The sequence below is a fragment of the Anas platyrhynchos genome, chromosome 6 (assembly GCF_047663525.1).
Source record: "Anas platyrhynchos isolate ZD024472 breed Pekin duck chromosome 6, IASCAAS_PekinDuck_T2T, whole genome shotgun sequence".
NCBI lineage: Eukaryota > Metazoa > Chordata > Aves > Anseriformes > Anatidae > Anas > Anas platyrhynchos.
The window spans coordinates 22554732-22575846 of record NC_092592.1 but is presented as its reverse complement, the minus strand read 5'-3'; the positions used below and the strand labels follow the sequence as shown (position 1 = coordinate 22575846).

Sequence of the window (21115 nt, the reverse complement as noted above, 5' to 3'; positions counted from 1 at the left end):
CCAGCCAACACAAGATAATTATAAACAGAATATAGAATAAGCATATACAACAGACAAAAATAATTTATTCTGAGCTAAACCCTTTCTTCACTACTCTAATATCTGAATAATTGAAGTCTTAAACAATTTTTTATTTGGATTTTGTACACTATCCAGTAAACACTGGCAGCATTAAACTTATGGTTTCAATGGAAATATAACAGAATAAAGCTTAATAGATGGCACTCGGTATTCAACAGATTTTATCTATCTATAGGCCTTTTGCCTAGGGCCAGCTGGTCAGAGCATTCTCCCAAAGCAACGTTAATCAGCTCAGCATTCAGTTAAGCAGCAGGGAATTAAAGCAGCAGTGCTCTCTCCTTCAGACTGTTAGAATAAAGCACTTTTCCTCAAAAAGTGTTATCTTACCTTCTTTCCATCTGTGGTACTCTGTACCTCCATCCTGGGCTGGAGTGGGCAGATCCTAGTGTTCAGATGAAAGGAACCTTCAGCAAAATCCTGAAGCTAGTCATTGAGGAAGGGAGCAGGGCACAACACGGCAATCTCCAAGAGCTTCACCCCGAGCCTTCAGGCCAGCTCCAGGCACAGCCTTCTGCCACCTTCAGCGTGGTGATTGCCACACCATCTTCCTCAGAGGCCCTCCGAGAGATACCTGACTCTCCTGTTCCCCTCAGGGCCCAAGAGAACCAAAACCATCTCCATACCTCACCTGCTGGGTAAATCTCCATGAGAAAAATTACTGTTTCCAGTCACCCCACCCATGTGTTCTTCATGAACACACCTGAAGAAAATCATGGAGACACCAACAGCTCTGTCCACTCTCCCACCATCCCCTCTCCAGCTTCCTCAGCCCTAACACCGTATGTATTTAAGTCCAAAATACAGCCTGTAAGGAACTATTCAGCTTTCTTATAAGGGATACTTCAGGTAAGTCCAAATGTGAAAGTTTTCCTGCACAAAGGGGCATAATTCTGTAAGTGCCCCATTGTCTGGTTTTCAAAGCCTTTTAAAGAATGGAGAAAATTAAGATGCAGGGGGTTACCTATGTTACATTACACTTCACACCACGACTCGGGGCTGCTCCCTCTTTTGTTTTAGAGAAATAAATTGGTTCTAGTTTAACTAGAAGAGCCAAAGCCTCTCCTCCTGCCTGCATCTCTCCATGCGATGCAGCTTGGGCAGAGCCAAGCCACAGAAGAGCATCTTAATAACCCTGGCTCCTGAAAGGCTGCAGGAGGGAAGCTGCCCTTGCTCGGGCTACTGATTCACAGCATTATGAAGCAGGAGGACTTACACAGCTCACACTCATGCAGTCAGAGATGGCACTGGCCAGACTGGACTTCCAGTCTGATCCCAGGAGGCAACCCCTAAATGCCTGAGGCTTCAGGCTAGCCTACATTAGGAACAGCAGCAGCTCCTGTAGCTGCATGGTTTATTTCAGGCTTCTGGAAATAAACAGAGGCACCACAAGGGAAATGAAAGTCCTCAAAGTAAAATTACTGGCCTGCTGTGCCTCTCCTTAGCAAGATGTCTCTTGTCTGGGCTGACCAGGGCTGACCACTGGAATGTGAGCTGCCCAGCACTTCCACAGCAGATTTTTGCTATTTGATGCATTTCCCTCTCCCAAGTGTAGCTGTCTTTGAACCTGACTACATTTTAATTCACAAAATATGGTGATCGTTAGCAGCTCTCCCAGTGTGACAACCTGGCTCCTCCACAGTCCCAGGAGCGTAGGTCTACCTGCAGTGTCCATTTGTAATCCATAAACTGTACCAGTGTGAAGCCACATTTTCTTTCTTTCTTTTCTTTAACAGTGAAGCATTACCTGGTGAAATGCCCCCAGAACAGGTAGGAGATTACAATTCTCTACTATAACCCAAGGCACCAGTTCTGTTTTGGTTTTGCTGTGTATGCTGAAGATGAGTAATGTTTTCCAAAATGCCTGCATGAAGATAAAGAGTCCCAGGTCCATGACTCATGGATGTACTTGAAAGCCAACATCTGCCATGCATGACAGGGGAGATCCACCTGTGCTCTCTCGCTGTAGGTCCTGCTTCAGTGACAAGCCTTTTCATGAGGCTCTGAATTGCTTTCTGGAGAATCCTGTTGGGTTTCCCAATACCTGTTACAGCTGGTAATGACATAAGCCATCCAACTACATAAAGCACACAATGTTACCCAATAATTCCTGCACCCAGAACCAGGAGTGAGGCTCAGAAGCATGTTTTTTTGGCCCACAGTCTAATCCTAGCTGAAGACTCCGAGTGATGGGAAAAACGCTACTTCTGCTGCAGTCATTAATCACTGTTCCTTTACATACCACTGACTGCCAGAAGTTTTTGATTGTGTGGTAGTATAAAGCTGATTTCCAGTGTATGAGCTTCTTGAGATATAAACTGTGCTGGAATGGCAGTAAAGGAAAGATGACAAAAGTACTTTACAAACAAAAAAGATTAAAGAGGGATGCCTCATAATGCAAAAGAACATCTGTTTCCCAGTTTTCAGTGACATAAAACACGTTTCTGGCCATGTAGTTCAAATCCAGTATTGCTTGGTATCACAGATACTATTTCTCATAGTATCTTTTTAGCACCAATTCAGTGCCAAGTATAGCATGTCCTAGATCCTAAACTAGTGTATTTTTTGGTGCATTTTCATGGGATAATCACTGTATTCATTCTAACCCACACTCGGATGTAAGGGAAGTCAAAATAAAGCTACAGAGAGTTCAGGCGAGGTCAGTACAAACTGAAACTTTCATGTTATTCTTGAAAGATCTTTGTTTTGTGACCCTGACCAGCCATTACACCACACCAAAAATTTACAGAGACAGCTCAGCAGTTTTCATTTTTCCCTGAATGTTTTTTCTTTTTCCTTCTTTATTAGCTACTAGGACAAACTTAGAACTAAGGAAAAAAAAAAAAAGTGGGGGAGGAAATCAAAGGAAATCAAGATTGTTAGAGAACCCAAAGATAGGGGAAAAATGAGACTGATTGAAAAGATGAGAGTCAAAACTAGTGAAAAAATTGAACATGGCAGTCAGATAAAAAGACTCATAGTATACAGAATCTGCCTGTCTGGGCGTACGTGATATGGTAGTGATACCACTGAAAATGCTAAACTTGGGAGCTGAATATCAGGGTGGAAACAAGCCAATATGATTTCTTCACTTTAAAATGGAATCTTAGGAAGTGAAAGAAGTGCATGACTCTATATGGCTAAAAATTGTGGCTTAATGTATTTTAGTCTGGTAAGGTATGCTAGTGAAAACCCTGATCCTACAAATGCTTGTCAGAAGTGCACTGACTTCAAGGCTTTAAAATAAGTACCTATGAATGTGTTACCAGTAATATGCTTTCTGCTGTGTTTCACAATTACTACCTTTTATTTTCTACCCTCTACTCAAAACACAAACTATTAATTCCTTTGAACTCGTCAGGACTATCTCTATACTTGAAGTTAAGCAGAACTGATATTAAACATGCTATGAGCCACATCTGATGCAAAACATTTGTTTTCATTCTTGTGCTTCAAGGCATCACAAAATCTGAATGGCAAGTAAATCTTGTATTCTGGCTTATCCAGATGTGCTACTGCTAATAGGTAAACCCACTGAAAGGAAGAAGATGCAATTGCATAAGCTGGCACTGGTCACTTCGAGCTGAATGCCAGCAGTGTGGCAGCAGTGCTATGGTCACACAATGACAGAATTTAGAAGCTTGGATACAATTTGAAGTATTAGAAGATATGAGAGGTATGTGACAGCTTCATCCACCTACAATGCAAAACCCAAGAAACCCCATCAGTGTTGCCAGATCAAACCAGAACCTAAAAGGCTGGACCAGATCTCATTTGTGCACTTGGCATAAAGGCTGCATTTCAAACAATCTTTACCTGCCCCTAACAAGTATTTGTTAGCTCATCTTGGAACTTAATTCAAAATGTTCAGGCCCCAAACCCGGTGCCTAAATGCCCATTAAGTCAATGTGATGAACAAATTTGCACGAGATTCTTGCCACTCAAAATGGCTCAGCCTTGCTCAGCTCCAACTCCCTCAGTGACATTTCAAACTGAGAGCAGAATCAAGTTTCCAAATTACATTAATAGTCTGGTGTCTGGGAATCGTCAGCACTCCCACTGCAGTAATACCTAAGCATCTTAAAATATTTCATGTCTTGACATCATAATGATGGTTTTACTTAATTGGAAATTGAAGCACAAATTACTAAGTGATTTGCCCCGGGTCTCACAAAATGGCCTTGGTAGAAAAGAAAGTGCCTGAGTAAAACAACATGAAACAAATGTTTGGGTTTTGGTTCACTGATTGACCAACAACAAATAAAGGGGAAAATGAGTTAACCAAAACCCGTTTCTAAAAATAAATAACTAAATAAAAAGTACAGCCATTATGGGTTTTCCAAACCACTTAATTTTCTTTTCTGTGGGTTTCTTTCCTTTAAATATCTTCTTTTTTATTATCTGCCTTATTATTAGATCGTTTTGTCAGTTTTCAGATCCAGAAACCCACGGGAGATGTAGCTTTGAAAACAGGACTTTTTTTTCTTTTTCCTGTCTTTTGTTTGTTTTGGCCTGAACACTCCAGTCCTTTGGTGACTGCTTTTCTGGAGAAAAATAATTTGAGGTGAAAAAAGCACTCACTTCACAAAGCTGCCTGTCCCAATGCCTTGGTCCCACACCACCACTCTGACAGTGTAGGAACAAGTTCTGCCAGACTGAACCAGAACCAGGCATCCAGCTCACCCCAGGTACCTTCTTACACAGTGCCCCATTTGGAAAATACCAACACAGCTCCCAAGCGACTTGCACTTTTGTCACCCCAACCCACAGATCCTTGACAAGAGGGAATAGCTGACCTAGACAACCACAGGAAGAGTCCCACATCATTGACTCTGGTAAGGATGGTAATGCCCAAATTGTAGCACTTTGCCCGCTCTTGGGACTGTGTGCTCCTGAAAGAGCAGCCACTACCTCCAGGGAAAATTGCCTTGGTTGTCAGACACCTTCCACAGGCTTCCTTTTCCCCAAACTCCTGTCTTTTTCTCGCTCTCTCAAAACTCATCAGATCCTTCAAGAAAGGCACAACGTGACACTGTTAGAATAGGAGCCAGGAGACTGGAGGAGGAGCTGCAGATAAAAACGTAACATTCTTCCTCAACCCAGAACAAGACAAGCTCACAAAGAGACAGTGTTTCAGAGCCAAGGAGTCATTTCTGAGCCTCCTTGTTTGGTTTGAGGAGCTCAGTTTGGAGACAGCAAGTACAGTTATTTTATCTCCCAGAATCAGTTAACCCTGTATAGGTCTGGCACTTGAAAGAAAAGCATAAGCCACAAATAGAGTGTTCTGTAGCTTCACTTTTTCAGTGGCAAAGCAGTACAAAAAAAAAAAAAAATGCAATGAACTAACACTAAGCCTTTTCATAATTTGTACCTAAGTAACAATATCAGAACAATAATATCTTTAAGCTACATATCTGTCTTAATGACCAAAAACATTTTATAAAAATCACCTCCTTTCCCTTTTCTCTGTCCTTTGCAGTTTGCTGTGTTTGAGTGATGGAGCTAGACAGGACAGTTTCATTTCCTGGTAGTTTTAAATGATTTAACATTATGATTTTAATATAGAAACAAATGGTTGTTGTGGGAGAGTTTCACAATTGTGCAGGCACACTTTAAAATCACTTTAATGCAACCCTCAGTTTACATAATTGATGTGATTTATTTATAAATCATGAAAATATTTTACCTCTTAAACACTTTTTTAGAAGTTTGGCTGCAAACCTATGTCTTCAGCTGAATACAAGGAACAGAATTTAGCATAATCAGCAAAACAGAGTTTTTTTTTTAATCTACTCAAGTGTAAATTCAGAGTGATTTCACCAATGCTAGTGGCATTTGTTTGGATTTACAGCTGTGTAAAATGATAATGGCTCCTATTTTGCTATTCTTGTGTAGGCAATAGCTGAGAAATCTTAACTTTCATCGAGACTTTGGCTCAATTTGAATATTTAATTCTATTAATGAAAAGAGAATGTTTCTTTATACAAAAGAACCTAGAGAGGAACAGCATCTCGGGACAAATGATTTAAAATTCAGAGAATACAATGTCACCAGTGTTATTACCACAGAGCCCCCAGCTGGGTCCCACTACATGGTGCAGCTCCCCAGGATGATTCCCTCAGCCACTCTGAGCCCTTCTCAGGGCCAGCCCATATCAGGTGCACCCAACAACTACTGCTTTCCATCCCCCCCCATCATTTAACTGACCCCTATATGCTCTCCTCCCACCCCAGCTGTAAGATAAGATTCCTTTTGCTCCCAGTTAAGCCAATATATTCTTACTTCACGTTAGTTGCAAGCGAGGAGCACCTGCACAGTCGGCACAGCTGACATGGTGACAAGGTCAAGTCTCTGCAACCTGACTGCATATCTGAGCCCCTAAATGTTCAGAGCAGGTTATACTGCTTCAGACTTGAGACATGCTAAGGGTAAAACAAAATGAATCAAAGCATAACAGAACAGTTGCTACACGATGATGAGCTATAATAAGTCCAGATACAGAAGCCCTCTTTTAGGACCCTATTTATAATAAACTGTTGTACTCTTCCCTCACATCTACCACTGCTTTCTCAGCATGGATGTACCGGAACATGCAAATTGCTGGAGTTATGAGACTGCAGCACATGTTACACACTGCACCTCCTGTAAAAAGCTGCCTTTTTCAGATATAGCTTTGTCAGCCATCTGAAGGACGAGCTACCTCAAGGCATGCTGCACACTCTCCTGTCCTGCTGACCAATCAGCCAGGATTAGCCCCTAAGATTTTGTTTTGCCATGAGCTGCCTGTGTGATCTTATTCCAGCCCACCCATGGCCCTGGTCCTAGCCAACAAAAAGGTGCAAGCACAGACTGGGGACAGCAGCAGGATCATGCATGTTTTTAAGAAATAGCTGCGATGAAATGTGTAAACCCGGCTTTAAGGTCACTTTGCTTTTTCTGTGTCAGGAAAGATCAGGCTCCTGATTTTCTCAGCTAGGCTGTGTGATTGAAGAAATGCAGGACCCAGAGCATTTTCAGCCCCCTGTCACAGGTTTTTTAGCATAGCCCCATGTCAAAATCCAAGTTGTTGGGCAGTAGCTCTCACAAGCGGAAGGTGATGTGTCTGCTTGCATGAACTCACTGGGACAAAGCATCTTTCCCTGCGTTGCCCTCACCTGTCCCTCACACACGGGTCTCTGCATTGCAGCTCAGGGGAGACCGTAACCAGCGTGACAAGCATGTCCCCTCTGCAGCCCAAGAAGGTAAAGAAGAAGAAAGAGAAAGTGGAGCAGCCGCCTGCCATCCCAGCAAAAGGTATGAAAACAGAGAGGCAGGGGTATTTCAAACCCCAGGTACAACCATGGAGGGAAAGCAGTGCATGGGATGTCAGGCCTTGGCACTCTGCACCCATCCCGCTTGTGGGCAATGCATCTGTGGGGGAAAACATGCCCAGTGCCTGCTGCTGGGACCAGGCCTGCATCCCCACAGCCTTAGGTATGGCAGGGTCATCACCGCGTCTAAACCAGAGGCCTCAGCTCCCTGTAACAGAGAGGAGAGCAGGACCTCTGCCACAACGTTCACACTCATATTGAGGATCAGAGTTAGGCAAGATGAACTCTCACTTTGGGGATAAACTGGTGAGGGAAGCCAGCACAACGCACTCTTAAAAAATGGGGGTGCATTTCATAGATCAAGCAAGACAAGCAGATAAAGATCAACCCTTTGGGGATCTCATTTTCAAAGAGGGTTTGGGGTTACCTCTGGGGTCGGTCACACAAAGACTTGGGTGTGCTTTCTGAGCACTGCCACCAGTGCTAACCCAATGGCAGAGGGGAAGGAAAGGAGCTGAAAGTTTTCCATGCATTAGATCACAAGTGACCAGTCCTCAAGACGTGTCTTTGGTCTCTGGCTTCTGCACAAAACAGCATGATTTATATATCAGATTCTTTAATCTTACGATTTTTTCCGATTCATAAGCCCTATGCTTCATTGTAAAGCAAGTTATCTGAAATACAGTTAAGCTTTTATAAAAGTGTAACTACATGTATTTATTTACTCCCAATCTGCTATAAATCTGTCATTTATAAATTGCTAATGCACATGCTAAAAATGACAGTGAATTATAATAACATGAAATGACCCCTTAATATTTATTTCCACAGCTCCAATAGCCAATAATTTTCCTAAGCCCAAGCTCTTGAAACCTCAAAGAAAATTGATCCTGGTAAGTAATTTTCAATGACATTTTCTTCATATTCTTCTCTCTCAATATAATTGCTGTAATGTTGCCAGAACTCCAGGTTCAGAAGCTATAAATTGGCATAAAAATTACACAACTTTTTTTTTTGCTGTTTGTTTTTTTTTTTTTTTTTTTTTTTTTTTTATAAAGTAATACTTCTTAAAGTGATAAGTTGTCTTGGCCCTTTTCATTTAGAGCATTAGGTTACAGTGGATTATGTTTTTCAGCTTTCTTGCAGTCACTGTGTCTACAAATTTAGCCTGCTCTTAAACGAAACCTGCTATTGATTCTCACATGCTGCTGGGAGCTGGTGCTTCGGAAAAAAAAACATCCGTTACTGGTAGAATCACAACCACACTGTCACACTGCTTTTGAGACATTTCAAGTCAAAAACAGGGTCCTGATTCTGCCCCACAGTGGTGTAAGTCAGCAACAGCTGAAGTTGCAGGAATGAATATATGCATAGAGCTTGTATGAAAGAAAAGAAAAACTTGGATGCAGTTTCTGTTGGATACGAGTTTTTGTTAAAAAACAAACCAAAACTCCAAGCCTGTGGGTATTTGCCAGACAGATCAGATAGATGGGCAGATGTTTCTCTGCTTTAGTAACAAAGCAGTACCTGGCCAAGACATCTGGGGTAACAGAGACTGCTTTATACCAACTAACTTCAGCTGCACTATAACGAGGCTGGCTTGCATGGCTCCCTGTGCAGTCAATAAGCAGAGGTGAGTCAGAGAGGAGCCTGACCAGATGCTCCTCGTTGCCTTTTGGGGGGATCTGCTCTCTGTTTGTTGGCAATGCAGAGCCCAGGGTGACTAACCCCCTAACTTCAGCACCTGAGTGAAAGGCAGCTCTCTAAAGTTAGGTGATGTGAATAACACAAATGCCTCTGTGATGGCTTCACTTTCAGATGAGGACTGGAATTGGGAACCCTCCCACCAATTGCTGGCAAATGTTCTCTGCTCTTTTAACATGGTACAGCCCAGGGTACCTGGGAGCGGTGCCAGGTGGCTCCTGCTCAGCTTAAATCTTGCGTGACACTGCTTCTCGGGCACACTGCCCACCTCTTCCCCTGGTCACAAAAGGGTTGTGCCTTGGTCAGCCTCCTTGTACTGGTAAGGTATCAGTAAAGGAAGAGGTAGAGTTTTAAAAGCCCATGAAAACAAAACCTGTGTTAGCCACTGTGTCCCAGCATGTGGCTATTCCAGGTATCCACTAACCTTCAGCCCTCCTAGAAAAAGCTCTCATCAGTTAAAGCACTCAGACTCTGCCTGCAGGTCAATAAAGCACATCAACACACACTGAACTTGAGGTAAATCTGTTTCCAGATGCTTTTTCTTTCTGGAATAAATCCAGGGATGGGGGCCACAAATAGCTATTTACTCTTGCCTTCCCACCATGGGACCCCAGACAAGGTTCAAGGTCTTTGGAGGAGAGCAGCAATAAACCCTTCTCAAACCCTGAAATCTGCTTTGTTTTCCCTAGCATGACTGAGCACCTGTGTGCTGCCAGCAGACTCAGTGTTAGTGCCTTGCTGTCGGACTCGAGGCTGGCAGCTGCTTCCATGTGTGCCTCTTTTCCCTTTTACATGTTACCTCAGAGTGCACATGAAAAGATATCGCAGTCTGCAGAAAACACACAATCTATGGACGAGAGTTAGCTTTTAGCTGAAAAATAATCCAGCAAATATTGTACAAGGCATTTTCAAGACCCAAACTCACCTAGTGGTACTTAAAAGGCAGAAAACTAAACCCAAGGCAGTCCATAAGGCATATTCAGAAGCTGAGCAGGACACTGCCCTGAGCTGTTTCCCATTTGTGTTCCTCTTGCCTCTCTCTACAACCCATTTGTTTAAACCGTCATGTTTTAGTATTCTCAGGGAAAAAAAAATCTTTTCTCTTTTTAAATTCTCTTTTAGTGAGAAACCTAAACTAGCTGAAGTTAAAAAAAAAGTTTCAACAAAGATATGAAATGGAAATAATTACAGAATTCAAATTCATCAAAATGGAACATTTTGTTGGTTTCAGCACAGGTCTCCTGATTTTCTTAATTCACAAAAAATTCTCAGATTTAAAATTTTCAGTCTGCTTTGGGGCAAGAAAAAATGTTATCGCCACCCTGCCAAATTTCTGCAGGGTAAGAGATTTTTTCCTTTCAACTGCAATTATTTCAAAGTTGTTGTCTGCGCTAGTTTTTTTTTTCACAGATGGCACATAGTTGCTAGGTAAGGTAATAGCCCTTGGAAAGCCAGACTCAAATTGCTGAGTATCTGGACTTCTTCTTCAGCTTCCCATTGCAATCGAAAGAAGATACCACACTAGGAGAATATTCTAGAAAGCCTAAGCAAACAAGCTTGAGTATAAGGGAACATTACAAAATAATTCCAGTGTTTTGGGAAAATTTTTGTAATAACCTAAATACCAGCAAAATTATTTCCAGAGGACATGTGCTTCTGGTTTCTTGAAAGATGTTTATAATAAGCTAGAGAATTTCTTTTGTTGTTAACATGCTAGAGTGGATTGCAGTATAATTTTACAAGAATACAATAACCTGGGTAAAATATGGACATAATCTCAATGAAAATTAAAAAAAAAAAAAAAGTGAAAGCCTAATATCATGTTCAATTGCACAGCCTTGAGTAAAGTCTTTTAAAAACTCTGCTTATGTCATATTGCTTTTGCTTTAGCCAGAACAAGAATTCTATGCTCCCCTTGTTGCAAAAATATTCCCCATCAGTGTCATTCTCTATTAGCATCAATGAGAAATGTGTACAGATCAAAGGAAATAGAGATGCTGAAATGCAAAAAGGGATGGTTTTTACAGCATGTAAGAAGCACAGAGAGTCATTAGGAAGACGAAAATTCTAGGGGCCCACAAATCTGTCTCTCTAAGGGCTGTTCCACTACAGCCTTAAGTACTTAGCCCTTTGAATTGGTAGAGACAAATCTTATACTTCCTCAAATGAATTTTCTGGTAAGCCTTTCATTGCCTCCTAGAGATTCGTTGTCATAGTCCAAGAGTTTCAGGTGCAGAACATCTAAATGATTAGGTTTCAGTGTCTTCATGAAGGTTTGCATCACCAAACTTTTAGAAGACCTTGTGTGGAGCTAGTGGAAAGAATTTGATTCCAAGTTAGACCAAATTCTGCAATCTTTACGTATGCAAAATTTTTGTTGACTTCATCATCTTCACATTAAACTTTAAGGGAAAGACTACCTGCACAGATAAGGCAGGATACAGGGAATCTTCTTGATTCTGCCACTGACTTATGCAGCCTCTGCCAAGTCAGATAATCATTCCACTTTGAAATGAGATAAATGCATCCCATATTATAAATGATCCCCTTGGGTCTAGTTCTTTGAATGTGTTGTAAACGTAAGGGACACAGTATGTAGGATTTGCCTTCTGCAGCTCCTGCATTGACAAATCTCTTTACCAGAGTGTATCTGGGTTCTCCTATTATGCAGCACAGAATATGCATTGGTCCTGTGTGACTTCTGGAGCAGTGGTTTTCCAGAGACCATATTGGAGCTAATTCTGAGAAACATCCCACTACCCACAGCTAATGCAGCACAGACAGCATTGTTTGTTTCAGCATGGATTGGATCACTGGAGACCTGGTCCTACATGATTGCTGAGATTTTCTTTTGATGATGATTATGTAAAAGCTACTTGAGAAATGGGAAGGGCTTATGGTTATCTAAGATTGAGGGAAACTTCTGGAAGTCATTTTGGTGACAGCTCAGAGATCTGGATTCCCAGCTTTTACAGATGTATCAGAAATGGAACACTCTGACTTTTTCTTTTCTCTCTCTCTTTCTCTCTTCCCCACCCACCCTAGCTTTGAAAAATCCCATCCTTATTTGTCATTATAGGCTAAGTGCTGACAATGTGCTGAGTGCCAGCCAGTGCATGTTAGGACAGTCCCTGCACTGGAAGTGCTTACTCAGCAGAAAAGTGTGTCAAAGCCTGGGATCTGCAAGCATTCAACCAAAGCACAGCTGTCCTGCTTCTGCTGTGTCTTTGAGGCAGAAGGGTGTTGTTTTTAGCAGGAACTTGATGGGTGTTTAACACTTTTGGAAGTAAGAAAGATATGATTTGGTCTCTTCTGCATGAATTCAGCAAAATTAAGCTTAGTTCACATTTAGCTCATTGTTCTACATCAGTGTATACTCCCAAAGCAAGCAATGAAGAAAGGTGCTCCTAGAGCTGCCCAGAAGCTGAAGTTTCCTTCATCTGAAAAATCATTTTGACTTTTAGGTTTCAGGAGTACAAATAAGCAACCAGACCCACTGTGTATCAGAACCAGTGACTTGGAGACCCTTTGAGGAAGGGTCTGGATGTGCAAGTGAATGATCTCTTTTTCATCTTACAATTAAGTACTACATCATTCAAGCCAGTCTTATACCTATTCACCAAGCTCACTAGGAAAGGTTTTCTAATCAGCTTTTTGCATGACTAGTAGAATTCCTGAATAGTCTTAACATGCAGGTACCATTGGCCCTTTCCTTAAGAAAAACAAAGAGTGAAATACTATTCAGTAACCTCATATATTTCACTTCTGAGAACAATCAGGTCTCCTTTTCGCCTGCATGATTTTAAATTAAAAGCTATGCCACCCTCTGTTAGAAGAGTTATTTTCTCCACGATATGTAACAATCTGTGATTTAAGTTCTCAATTTCTCAAGGCATTATTGATCTCCACAGACTTCAAGTAACATTGTACATATGATATGCAAGGAAGAACTGAACTTTTTTTTCTCGACTCCCCATGATTCTTGAATATTTTCATCCAGTCCACATAATTCTTTTCTCTGTCAGATAAATAATCATTTTTTATCAGTCTTTCATTAGGATGTGAGAAGTCCATAGGAACGTTTCTTCATGAATATCATTTACACATTCAAGTTGAAACTCAGAATATAATATATTCAAAACTTCTGAGTTATGCCTGCTTTCACATTCAGATCCTGCATTTCTATCTTCAGCCCCAAGAAGGAACAGTTTGTGTAAATACAGAAAAGCTCTTGCTTGAATTGTGCCAAGAATTGTGTATTTACAAAGTCCCACAGCAGATGATTTTTGTGCAATAACACCTTTGGAGTAAAAAATGTGTCTCACTAGAAAACTAAAGTCCTTGAACCCTTCTGAAGGATAAAGAGAAATAATCCTGATTTCCAGCAATGTTGGTTTGGTTCAGAATCTAGTAGTAATTCTGCAGCTGTAAAAGGAATAAAGCATTAGCAAAGGGACTATTCTGCAAAAGCTGTTAAAACAGGCTGGACAAACTTCTGCCAGGTACATTTAATTCTGTTAATGAAGAAAGACGGACTGACTAACTCCGTATAAACACTACCAGCCATTTAAGGGATTCTGTTTCTTTAAAATAAAATGATTCAATGGGACTTAGAGAATCACCTTTGTCTTTGTCCCCGACGTTGTTATCGTAACTTCTGTGGGATTTAGAAGCAAAATTTAGATGCAGTGCTGAAAGAGGTTTCACAAATTGACATAGACATTGTTTCCAGTGGTGAAGCCTCTTCTGGGTATTAAAAACCAGACATCTTAGTGGAAAGAAAATGTCCTTTTTTTTGACTGATAGTGCCACCAAAAATCATACTTCCTACTCCATGATTTTCCAATGTCATATTTCTCAGCCTTGGCACAGAGAGCACAATGGCTCTCTTGATATTCCAGAGCTCTTACTAGCCAGCAGTTGCATTTCTGAGGAATAATTCATCTTGCAGATCTAGCTTCATTTTTTTGCGAAAGTCTGCAGAAGTCATTTTGAAGTCCCTCTCTTCCAAAGCTAGCCCCTGTTCCTTAGGCAGCACACAGTTCTCTCCCATCTGGACATTCACACAGAGAGCATCAACGGTCTGCCCCCATGCCTGAGCCCACCCCCTTGGGCCTGCAGAGTGCTGCCTGGGCACGGTCTGATTTCTCTGTGCTCAGGCAGTGACACAGGGTGCTCCTGAGCTGTGCCATAGGGACAGTATCAGTGCTTTCCCTGGGGACCTCTATACAGAGGATGAATGCAAAGCACAGAGTCTCTCAAATATGAAACGGAAAAGGTCCAAACTCTGATTTGGGATTATGCAAAAGAAAGGGAGAGGAAAAATGATAGTTGCAGCAAGTTGTTGCTAAGAGAGACCTACGTTGTGTCACTGCACAGGGCTGTGGTGTAACCTGAAGAAAAGCAATTGTGCTGGAGACTTCATCAAACAAACCTCATCACCACCTCTTGAATCCATACCTTTCCAGCATGTGCCCAACAGCAGTGTGGCTAGCCCATAGGTGACAATTTCCCCTGTAATGGCACTCAGAGCAGCAAACATGCCTAATTGGCGACGTTTGATCTAATCCATTCACCCACAAGCACAGGACCTGGCAGTGAGGGTAGGGTTTCATTTTTAATGTTTCTGCAGGAATTCTGAGTTACTGAATTGTTAAACTCTTGACTGGAACTTTCTTGAAACATGCCTGTTAAACCCCAAAAATTTAAAAGTGACAAGTCAATTTGGTATATAAGCGTAATTTTCTTACTCTCATCCATAATTAAAGTCATTCTGAATCATATCCCAAACATCTCCATCACATACAATCATATAGACACTGAATTCCAAGGCAAATATCTGCAGCAGTAGTGGATTAAGTATTTAAGACTGAAGTGAACAGGCAAGCGAGCCCTTGTCTGCTTAATTTTGATGGTAAGCTAGAATCAGGGGATTATTATTATTTTTTTTTAAATTAGAAACTCACATTTATTTTGTCATTTTCACAATAACTGTTGAGGTCATGAAAGAGCAAGACTACACCAATCCATGAGTGAAAGCTGGCAGCAGTTGTTTTTCCAGACAAGTTAAAATTATGAGGTTATTATTTGCTTGTTTTATCTATAGCTATTTACAAATTTGGATAAAAGTGGTTTTAGTTAAAACTTCAAAACTTTCAGTCTGACAGTTCTCACAGTAAATATCCTTGATGCTGCCAAGAAACAACCCAGCTAAGCCAAGAAAGAGCAAAATTGACATTCCTGATAATTATGACATAAAAATCAGAGTAATTTTCATTAAAATCCCAGCCCTTCCAGGTCTTTTCTAACACATTTATACACTGGACAAGCCCAATAAAAACAAAACTGAGTATACACACACTTAAGTTTCTTTTAGATATTCACGTGATAGACTTTGCAGATTGTTTTTTGAGAAAATGTTCCTATAACTGAATTATTTCACATAGTTGCCCAAGGGAAGCCCTGTGACTGGAATAAACTAAAATTAAACTGGAAGAGATCTGGAAGAAGAATCATTTTGCATTTGCCAGAAGATACACTGGAAAATGATGACTCTTTCTAATTTGTGTTTCTTCAAAGGGTATGATCCCAAGACAAGATGAAAACAGATGCACATGATAAAAGTCTACATCTAGAAATGTCACTTTGGAAAATAACTCTATTTGAAGAAATCATTTCAATATAATTTAAGAACAATGATGTAATTTTTCAGGAAAGGACATTGTAGCCATAGAAATCCCAATGACCCCCTAGATGAAGAGCTGGGATGGAAAGAAAGAGGCGAACAACCAGTCATTTGCTGTCTCTTCCTCTTCTGTCCTAATATCAGTCCCACCTGTAAGATCAGTTATTAAAGTCATCCTGTTGTTCTAAAAAGGAGGTGGTGGCAGGATTCCAGGCTGACATTGCCAAAATGGTATCCAATCCAAATGAGAGATGAAATCATAGAATTAGTTTTCTTTCCCTGCCTGTTCAAAAAAAAATTGGTTTTGGACAAACAAACTATCAAAATTAAATTAAACATATGGTTGATAAATGAAGTACAGAAAAGTGCATGAAAAACAAGCCTGGCTACCATACGTACTTTATAGTACTGTTGGCTTCCATGCACTGTTATTACACATCCTTCGCTGAAAACTGTATACCCTTCACAATTTTGAACCTCCTGTGTGTTTCCTCATATTTTCAATCAAATTATTACATACTAGAAATATGCATAAGGGAAATTATTCTACACATTTTATGGTGTGCTGTTGCTTGTAGCAGTAATTGAAGTACCTTTTCCACTTATGAAAGTACTAATTTTATTTGGTTTTATTGCTTTTCTAGATGCAATTATTTATTTAGTGTGTTTTGGTTTTATTAAATTATGTTTACTATAGGAACATCATAAAAATGTATGAAAACAACACATCAGCCACTACTGCCCAATGACCTGTTTTGGGGAATCTAGTGTTATTTTTCATATCCAAACATAAATAGAATAAAGTAAGAATAAAGAGATAATCTACACTGGAAAACAATGCAATTTTGAGTTAACACAATAAAACACCTGGCCAATATGATTTCATAAATCTTAGTTCTAAAATTTACATGAGCTGGGCGTTGAGGTGGCTATTTTAGGACGTGACATTTTCTAAATGGAAACATAATATGAAATGCAATTAAACAGCAAAGAGGAAAGCATATACAGATTTAGCATGCCCTGAGCAACTGATTTCTATGGAACAATGAAAATAGTTCTACTTCAAAAGGTGTACTGGGTCAGTCCTAGAAGATGTGGAGTTTTACTTTGGCAGTAATCAATAGCTTGTTTGGAAAGTTTTATCAGATATGTTTTTAAGATGCTTTTTTTTGTGCATCATATCATTATGTTCAGGGGCTGAGATGACTCCCACTAAAGTCAGTAGCAAAACTCCCATTACCTTCAAATAGAGGCTAGATCTGTTATCCCACACTGAGAATAAAATCTTCAGTATTTGCTGGTTTTATTGCAATATCCAGCATCAACTTAGTTTCTGCATTTAGCTGGCATACTGGAAAGACAGGTAGATATAGCTTTGAAGTCTTAAAAGGAATCTTTAACATATGAAAAAAAGGCAAAAACAAATGCCTAGATACTTTCAAGCTATAAAGAAGAGAGATGTTAAAAAATAATTAATCAGAGTAGCTGACAGATTTTCTCTAACTTTTTTTTTTTTTTTTTTTTTTTTTTTTTAACTCAAAGCCAGGAGAGTATGGATGTCTTTCTAAATGTGTTTTAGTTCACTCCCATTATGTGAACAAATAAATGTGACTTTCTTTCTGTGTTGTGTATGAGATCAGGTAGCAGTCTACAGGAAGTCTTTTTACATCATAACAGCAGAAAAATCCACAAAAACAGGAAGTTTTGTGTGGTTAACAGTGGAGCATTTAGTAGTGAATGAGGACCAGAAGCTGAGATCAAATAGGACTACCCATGCAAGGTGGGGAAGACAATGTGAAGAATTCAATGCATAGATTACAGTCCTGCAGACACAGAGCCCTGCAGATGGTCTTTACTCACATGTACAATCAGCTGACTTCAGTGATACTCCTTGCAGGAGCAGCTGCACAAAGTATTTCAGGATCAGATCTACAGAGAAGAAATAAGATTAAATTCATGCTGGAAAACTGTAAGAGGATCCACCCAGAGGGAAACAATCTGAAATGTAGAGAGTGAGCGACTGTCAAGGCAAAATGAAAGGATTCCAGAAAAGTGCAAAAGACAGGAAGCAGGGGAGCACGGGGACTGATTTCAGAGGATATTAGATGTTTATCTTTTTAGCCAGAAGACAATACAATAATTATTCAAGCAGATTTCAAGGAAACAGGAATCATTTATGTTAAATCAGAAAGGAATAAATAGCAGTAAATAAAACCTAAGGAAACTTGCCATTGGAAAATACTTTTCTTTTTTTTTTTTTTTTTTCACTATATGGAAACCTTGGTTTATAAACTTTGAGTTAGTTTTCAATTTACAACTGAGAAAACCTTTCTTGGTCTTAGAAATGCAAACTTTTCTATAAGGTAGAAATTTGTGACTGCAACAGACTGCATGGCTGATATTTTTGTATCAGCCAAAATATATATTTTTAAATAGTCCATTTTAGTCTTAAACTTGAGGACAACAGAGCCACAGCAATTTACAAAAGTGGAGAAATCCTACTGGAATGACAGTAACAACTCAAACCACATTTTTACCACCTTATGCAGAACATTAACACACTTTTTCTGTTAAGAAACATAATGAGAGGTACTGTGACTGTCAGTGATTAAAGATGTAACTGGGAAGCAAATCTGGCACATATATTTCAAATTGTGGAATTTGTGAATAGCTAAAATTAAATTGGGAAATGTAAGATAAAAGTGACCAAACGTTGCTAATATACATATTTCAAACGTGCACTATTTGAACTGTCAAATTAAAGCAATCAGTGTTTAAGAAACAAGGAGAAATTGGATGTGAAGCTAAAAATCCTATCTCCTATTTCCTTAAAAAATGTTTCCTTTTAAAAAATTATTTTTATTTCATCATATCTGAACTAACTGGCGCAGAGTAAGCTTACTAACAGCAGAGTAGAACTAGCATTTGTGAGAGAAGAAACACACCCCATTCTATAGAATATTTGAAGTGACTTTTACATTTAACGATAATGACATTATAACTGTAATTTGTTGTTTGTTTCCTAGCCAAAAATTGCAGAGGAGAATTTAACATACGCTGAACTTGAACTTATGAAGCCAATTCAGGAAGCCAAAGGCATTCCCAGTACGACAGTCTACGCACAGATACTGTTTGAGGAGAACAAGCTGTAACAGTTCATGCCTGTATAAATGTCCTTTGTCTGTGTTCTATTTAATTCTTGCTGTGCTGTTTATTTATAAAGATCATACAAATGTCCGTATTTTTTTATTGCCGTTCATGTGCTTCTATAATTCTATGAGTCTTTTATACAAAATGTAGTTGAAAGCAATCATAGAAAAAGCAGCTGGTCTACAAGTGACATCCAGAGACACCCCACCCCTATAGTGTTTGCCCCTCCCCTTCCCCAATTAGAAGGATACTAAGTTCTACCTGGGGCATTTTCAATGCTATTCATTATTCTTTCTTTGACACTAATGCAACAAGTCCAGCTGCAAACATGGACATCTGAGCAAGCTGTGGAAATACTAGTGGCAGGATCCATGCACATTAGCCTGCTTCTTAAGATGAGGACCATTCACAAGGAAATTCAACAAACTGCTGCTGTTTATCCCATCAAAAAATAATAATTCAGTAAATCTAACACTTATTTTTCCACAGTAAAAGGAAAGCTAGAATTACATTTTCTGCCTTCTACCCCCCCCCCCCCCAAAAAAAAAAAAAAGTTATCAAAAGGTATGGTTTCTATGTTTTCTTTCTGAATGACATTGCATCTTACAGTACCTTTAGTGAAGCCCTACTTCAGAGCTTAAAATCAAACACTTCAAAATAATCCGATGGAAACATTCCTAGTTAAACCATATCAATTTGAGGAATAATATTTATAGCTTGGGAACATTTTCCAGGGTTTTATGGTTTTTTGTAGTTCTGGTTGAGAATAGAAAAAACTTGATAGTAAGAGACATCCACAGAACTGGGACACTGTTTTTGGCTTTGCTCTAGACTGGTGCTCCTAAACCTGCAAAAGATTCCTCCTGTGGCTTACCTTAGTGAGCTGCTGTGATGTGAAGTGATGTGGAGGAAAAATCACAGAGCATCTCCTTTAGTACAGAGCAGACTCCGTAATGCCCTGCTCACTTATCTTGGAGTTGGTTCTTTGGAAAGGCCAGGGCTCGAGAGATAGGGAACTGAGTCTACCGTGAGAGCACAAGATACTCTTCCTCTCACTTCCCCCCTTGTTAACTGAGAAGGGATTCTTCCTTTTCCTACGATACACATTCATGAAAACGGGATGTTCTCTGGCATCCCAGGCATGTCAGCCATGAAGGATAGCTGGATTGGGGTTTTAAAGCTCCTAAATTTGCAATGCCCAATTTCCACTCAAGGTCAGGGATTGGACACCCAATGCCTTTCAGCCCTTGGAAAGCTTTAGCCCTTGAGTAACCACAGAGTTAATGGGGATAGAAAAGCATGGGCTCTTTAGCTCACCATCAGGCCCTCAAGATCTGATGTTTGGCACGTGCCGAGCCCCTTGACAGGCCACAGATTCAGCAGCATAAGCATGGATTTTGGAACAGTGCTTGCAGCCCTTGCATCTTGAAAATCTCAATCAAAGTGATCCAAGTAGCTTCCTCCTTCACGGGTCAAGCTATTTAGTGATACAGCAACTTCATTCCAGGGCTCAGAGCACAGCTAGGAACACTTACAGTAGCGCTCATGTTGCTACTCCCAATTAGCACGCGAGAGCAGAGGGCAGCAGTAGCAATGCAGGAAGGGGGACACATGACAAAAGGACAGCACACCCCTGCCTTTTGGAGGGTTCCCCCAGAGTAAGCAAAGCTCTATAAACTGCTTTTTAACTTTTCTTGAATGGAGGTGTAGATTATGTGGCATATATAAAAAGTTAACTTGCAGTCAGGGTGGGTAGATATAAAATGTAGTTATTTGCTTCCACGCTAGTTAAAAACCTCTTCTATAAAAGAAGAATTCAAGAAAGGCTTGGTAGGCTGGCCATTGTGTACAGTACTAATTCCATCCCTACCTCCTCATCAAAGCAGTTCTTTCCAAACTAAAGCCAGCTTCTATCAATAGGTTTGTTGCTAGTAATTATTTGCATTTTAAATATTTGGGTTTGTTTCACCTTCTCATTACCCCAGGAATTTAATCACCCAACAAAATGGCATAATATCTTTCCTTATTCTCTGATGAGCTCTTGCTGGCAAGAGGCATAAACTCATTGACCAAAAAATTGGTGCTAAAAAGTCATCAAACATTCAGGGACCAGACACAGTTTGACTGAACATTCAGAGAGAACAGCATCTTTTAGGTAGACAGCTGTAAGGAAGAGCTTAGAAAGGTA

At 40.1% G+C, this 21115-nt stretch overlaps 1 protein-coding gene across 2 annotated transcripts in view; it reads left to right on the top strand.

Annotated features, from left to right (window-relative positions):
* The window catches only part of VSTM4 (V-set and transmembrane domain containing 4), a 33960-nt gene extending 14942 nt beyond the window's left edge, over positions 1-19018 (top strand). Inside the window, exons 5-8 of one of the 2 annotated variants that reach the window (XM_038181084.2) lie at positions 1815-1848; positions 7265-7371; positions 8220-8281; positions 18804-19018. In XM_038181084.2, coding sequence (XP_038037012.1) covers positions 1815-1848; positions 7265-7371; positions 8220-8281; positions 18804-18929 — 329 coding nt within the window. In that variant the 3' untranslated portion in view covers positions 18930-19018. Of the gene's footprint in view, positions 1-1814; positions 1849-7264; positions 7372-8219; positions 8282-8523; positions 17311-18803 lie in introns of those variants that run through there. The other variant, XM_038181085.2, reaches the window with a different exon arrangement.
* Positions 19019-21115: the final 2097 nt, after the last annotated feature.